Below are 5,713 nucleotides of genomic sequence, written 5' to 3'. Positions count from 1 at the left end.
TATTTATAATTATAGATATTAAGGAATGTCTTAAAGACAGAAAGACCTGGATGGCCTCTAATTTTCTGCTTCTAAATTCAGATAAAACTGAGGGTATTGCACCCAGCCCTAAAAATCTTAGAAATATGGCATCTAACCAGATTCTTACTCTGGATGGCATTACCTTGGCCTCCAGTAACACTGTGAGGAACCTTGGAGCCATTTTTGACCAGGACGTGTCTTTCAATACACGTATTAAACAAATATGTAGGACTGCTTTATCTCTAAAATTAGTATTATCCTGTCTCAGAGAGACGGTGAAAAGCTAGTTCATGCATTTATTACTTCCAGGCTGGATTGTAATTCATTATTATCAGGATGTCCTAAAAACTCACTGAAAAGCCTTCAGTTAATCCAAAATGCCGGAGCAAGAGTACTGACAGGGACTGGTAAGAGAGAGCAAATTTCTCCTATATTGGCTTCTCTTCATTGGCTCCCTGTTAAATCCAGAATCCTGCCCCTCACATTCAAGGTCTTGAATAATCAGGCCCCATCTTATCTTATAGTACCATATCACCCTATTAGAGCACTTCACTTTCGCACTGCAGGCTTGTTGCTAGAGTATTTAAAAGCAGAATAGGAGGCAGAGCCTTCATTTTTCAGGCCCCTCTTCTGTGGAACCAGCTTCCAGTTTGGATTCAGGAGACAGATACTATCTCTATTTTTAAGATTAGGCTTCAAGTTTTCCTTTTTCCTGCTAGCCAGTAACCTGCCTCAGTACCACAGGGAAGCTCCTGGCAGGAATCATAGTGGCCAGAATGAACAGGCGCAAGGCTCAATACATGTCCAGGGCACAGAAAAGAATTGCCAGGAACACTAGAGGGGCAAAACACCAGCTACTGGTAGATAGTGCAGTCACCCAAGACTGTAAGATAAGACTGACCAACCTGTGCACTGCTTGGATTGACTACTGTACAAGAAAAGCCTCACATATGGATTTTTGAATACCTAAAAGGTCTTAGGTCTTAACCCCCTCATCTAGACCATCAACAAGACTCCGTTTGACTACGAATTACATTTGTTAAGACAACTGCTAAAGGGTTCATTTTTAAAATCTTAATTAATTAAAGAAACAACTTTTCAAGTCCAAATCTAGGTGATAAATCAAATAAATATGGTTATTATAGTATTATTATTAATTTCCTGTCACATGTGTGTGTGGTTCAGGTTTCTTACAAGCTTTTAGTTTGATCAGTGCCCAGTTGCCTTGACTCTCCAAGATTCCAACCAGTCGAGAGCATAATCGTATATGGCTGACATAGTCCAGCAGCATCAAGATGATTGGACCAGGTGTTGGGCAAAAAAACATGCTGGAGATGGCCTCACAAAACTGAAAAAAGTTGAAGACCCTCACTAACAAGCACATAGAAATTCTCATTTCAGATTTTAATTCACAACTCACCTGAAGGTGGTGCTGTGGTGGAAAATCTCCGCTAAACTGCAGCTCTTCAATGGGACGTCGTGATAGTGCGATGGCAGGATGTGGTTTCTGGCCATAGGAACACTCGAAACAGGACTGGGCATCACAGCCATGGTCCAAGAGCAGTTTGAGCACAGGAAGAGTGTCCATGCTGAGCATGATAGCTGATGGGAATGAGGACGGCTGTGTGGAGACCTGAGCACTCACATCAGCACCGTACCTCAGCAGCAACGCTGCCATGTCCACCCAGCCGAGCCGGACAGCAATGAGTAATGGGTTGAAGACATCTAGGTTGGGGTTTGCTCCAGCAACCAGCTGCATCTCTGTAGCTTCTAGGTTTCCATTGTAGACTGAGAAGTAGAGCGCTGTACTTCGGTGGTCTTCATAGATCCTGGACCAGTCCTGCGACAGCTTGGCATTGACATCAAAGCCAGCCTCAATGAGAAGCTCCATTATTTCATCCCTGTTCCTTTCTGCAGCAATGTGTAAATGACTGATCCCACAGCGCTGGACTCTGATCCTGCTGGTGACTGGGATCAGCATGGATACGACACTGAAAACACAGAAGCACAGAGCTCTCAAGGAGTTACCTTTTTAATCCAGAAAAGGTTTTAATAAAAGGTTAGTTCAGACTCATGCAGTAATAGATCCTATAAGTTATTCAGACTGTGCATGGTTGTTCTGAACAGCCACATGAAGAGGTAGCAGTCCAGCCTTTGTGGTTCTGTTGGCATCAGCTTTTAAAGTAAGCAGTGCCTCCACAGCTGAAACGTGACCATTTTTAGAGGCTTCATATAGCGGCGAGGCTCCGTCTCCGGCCTGTGCATTTATATCTGCACCTGAAAAACAGACATTCAGTTTCTGATAGTAAAGATAGTTCTTATCCAGGTATGTAGTACTGACCTTTATGTGCAAGCAGTTGGATTATATCTGCATGTCCATGCTGTGCAGCGGTAAAGAGTGGCTGGATACTATAGATGTTTTTCAGCTTAAGATTGGCACCAGCATCCAGTAACATCTTGCAGAGCTTCAGTTGTCCATGTCTGCAGGCTTCATGAAGAGGTGTTCCCCCCTGAATGCAGGAGTGGTTCACCTGAGCTCCTGAACTCAGGAGCAGCTCTACGATGGCTTGGTTTGGATTCTCACAGGCTGGAACACAGCAAGAGATCATCAGTATGTCTGTAACACTATTCAGTCAACGATTAACTCTTACAAACTTACACTACTCCAATGTCAATAGTACAGACACAGCTTCCTCATGGTAGCTGACTCTGGCCATTAACCTTCAACACTATATCTCATAACATCCTTCTTGACAGACTAGGCTCAACTGGAATCACTGACAGCCCTTAGACCTGTTTAAATCCTATCCCCCTGAGGCTCACCTGCTTGTCTTCTATCTACCATCTCTTGGTCATATCTTCTGTAAATGTATTATCAGTTTTTATTGCTTCACTGATAACAAGCAGCTTTACCTGTGTACCAAACCCACTTCTGCTTCCCCAACCACTGCCTTCTATCAGAGGCTTATACTACAAAGCAAGAATATGTTGTATATTTGTTAAGCCACTCTTTACAAAAACTACAAAGTGTACCACAAATCGGGCATTGCATTGTCTTGATGCATACTCAACCATCCAGCTAAGGAAATCACAAAATGTTGATTCTGTTCTTCTGGACATACCGTTTTCAATGGGAGAAACATTTCTTTTCTTATCCAAGTGTCTTCTTCAGTCTTGATGCATTACATTGTTACAAGAAAGTCCATGCATTAAGTTTGTTAAACAGTGTTGCATTAATATTTCTGGAGTAGGTGGCATTCCAAGGGATAATTTTCTGTGGAAGAAGAGGCATGATCCCGGAAATCCACCTTGGTCACTTTTTATGACCACTTTTCCTATTCACCAATGTTGGGGATGCCTCTTCTGCAGCTTTGCCCACTCTGGGCTCAGTGACATCCAAATGACAAAGGCATTGTACGCAGAGATATCCAACATGTCAAAAAATATCACTAAAGGCCATCGTAGGGTCTTACTTTTGCAGCTGTAAGTAGTCACCAGCTTATCAAGGTTGTCCACCTCATTTCGGGCTTTTGATTCTCCTAGCCACTGGTGCTCCCGTCCCTGTGCAGTGTACTCATGAGCAGCAGCACCTGTCTTTGGTACATATGATACCAGGGTTGTATCAGCCGTGTACACACTTTGACTACTGAACAGGCCTGCCCTCTCCTTTCAGTAGCTGGGGAGACCTCAGATTTGTTTTTTGTACTGTTCCCACCATAGTAAGCTTCCGCTTTAGCAGCTCCTGTCCCAGCTTGTGCGATGTGAAAAAATTGTCGCACGTGATGCACATGGAAAGTCCATGAGCCACATCGAGGACCATTCTCACGCCTTGATTTTTCTCAGGGGCTCCTCCATTGTGTTTCTCTGAGTAGACCTGCAAGTTTGATTGATTGATTGATTGAATCTTTATTTTGAACATGTTGAAAAGGTACAACAACATAGAATTAAAAAAGACAAATGAACAAAGCAAAACAAAAGGAAAACGAGCAACCACAACTACAAATAACTTTCATGTTCAAAAAGGAGCAGGAAGAAGCATAAGCTTGTTTAATCCCACCCCTTTTCCACTATCTAGTAATCAATAGACTACAGAAATACCTCCTTGCAATTACATAATATGCCATGTGTATTTTTTTTTATTATTCATTTTTTTAATATATATATACATATATGTTTCTATCTATCCATACATACGTATATACACATACGCACATATACACATTTTCAATAACCCCATTAACACCTCAAAGGATACACAACCTACAAATATATATATACCCATACCAACATACCCGCGCATCCGCACACACATGAAAATATTAGACAAGAACACCCTATCAAATCTCTACCTCTTCCCTGTACCCTGTAAAAACCATCTCCTTAAACCGCTTTTTAAACTGTGCCATGCTCGGACATTGCTTTATATCTTTACTTAGTCTGTTCCACAGCTTCACTCCACACACAGAGATGCAAAAGCTTTTTAATGTTGTACGGATACGAGGATGTTTTAAATTTAATTCCCCCCTCAAATTGTATCCCCGTTCCCTTTTAGAAAACATTTTTAGAATATTGTCAGGAAGCAGGTTATTTATTGCTTTATATATAATTTGTGCAGTGAGAAAATGAACCAGATCTGTGAATTTTAGAATTTTTGATTTTAAGAATAGTGGATTTGTATGATCTCTGTAACCAGTTTTATGGATTATCCTTATGGCCCTTTTTTGTAATATAAAGACTGATGATAGCGAACATTTGTAAGTATTGCCCCACACCTCTGCACAGTAATTCAAATATGGTGCAATCAGGGAACAATAGAGAATGTGGAGTGATTTGTGGTCCAGAATGTGTTTTACTTTACTCAAGATTGAGACACTTCTTGAAATTTTGTTATGTATATGATTTATATGAGACTTCCAGTTTAATTTATTATCTATAATCACAACAAGAAACTTATGTTCAAGTACTCTTTCAATTTCCACACCATCTATATGAATCTGCACTTGTGCATTTCTAAGGGAATTCCCAAATAAGATTATTTTAGTTTTACTTAGATTTAGCGATAGTTTGTTCCTGTTAAACCATTTTTTAATTTTGCACATTTCTGAAGTAATTGTATCCAGCAGCTCCTTTATATTCCCCCCAGAACAAAAAATATTTGTGTCATCTGCAAATAATACTAATTTTAATATATCAGATGCCTTACAAATATCATTTATATAAATAATAAATAATTTTGGACCCAGTACAGAGCCTTGTGGAACACCACAAGCAATGTCCAAGCATGATGAGGAATGGACACCCAGCTTCACAAATTGTTTCCTGTCACTTAAATAATTTTTCACCCATTGCAGTACGACCCCCCTGATCCCGTACCGTTCCAGTTTATTAATTAATATGTCATGACTGATTGTGTCGAATGCTTTCTTGAGATCCAGAAATACTCCAGCTGCATACTGTTTCTGATCTATAGCATTCGTAATCTCCTCAATTGATTCGATTAATGCCAGAGATGTTGATCTTTTTGATCTGAATCCATATTGACTGTCAGAGAGTAATTTATATTTATCTAAGAATTTGTCTAATTGTTTATTAAACAGGTTTTCTAGGATTTTGGAGAATTGTGGTAGTAAAGAAACAGGCCTGTAATTTGTGAAGTGGCGTCTATCCCCAGTTTTATACAGCGGCACAACTT

At 40.3% G+C, this 5,713-nt stretch overlaps 1 protein-coding gene across 1 annotated transcript; it reads right to left on the bottom strand.

Moving 5' to 3' along the window:
* Window positions 1–997: 997 nt before the first annotated feature.
* On the bottom strand, window positions 998–3,841 carry LOC102780416 (uncharacterized). Its single transcript, XM_087852523.1, has 7 exons — window positions 3,737–3,841; window positions 3,495–3,615; window positions 2,363–2,608; window positions 2,127–2,298; window positions 1,442–2,012; window positions 1,216–1,369; window positions 998–1,044 (listed from the first exon to the last, which is right to left on the bottom strand). The coding sequence occupies exons 1-7, from the start codon at window positions 3,839–3,841 to the stop codon at window positions 998–1,000; spliced, it is 1,416 nt and encodes a 471-aa protein (XP_087708649.1).
* Window positions 3,842–5,713: the final 1,872 nt, after the last annotated feature.

Source organism: Neolamprologus brichardi, chromosome 15 (genome assembly GCF_056152115.1).
Source record: "Neolamprologus brichardi isolate AB-2024 chromosome 15, ASM5615211v1, whole genome shotgun sequence".
Taxonomy (NCBI): Eukaryota; Metazoa; Chordata; class Actinopteri; order Cichliformes; family Cichlidae; genus Neolamprologus; species Neolamprologus brichardi.
The sequence above is the reverse complement of the archived record's forward strand: the minus strand, read 5'-3'. Positions and strand labels throughout refer to the sequence as shown.

What these genes read in the sequence shown, in the direction of transcription:
- LOC102780416 (XM_087852523.1), bottom strand. Translation starts at nt 3,841, where the DNA reads ATGGTCCTCGATGTGGCTCATGGACTTTCCATGTGCATCACGTGCGAC. An exon ending in GACTACTTACAGCTGCAAAA is followed by an intron (nt 2,609 to 3,494) that starts GTAAGACCCTAC and finishes GCTGTGTTCCAG; the next exon opens with CCTGTGAGAATCCAAACCAA. An exon ending in GTTCAGAACAACCATGCACA is followed by an intron (nt 2,013 to 2,126) that starts GTCTGAATAACT and finishes CTGTGTTTTCAG; the next exon opens with TGTCGTATCCATGCTGATCC.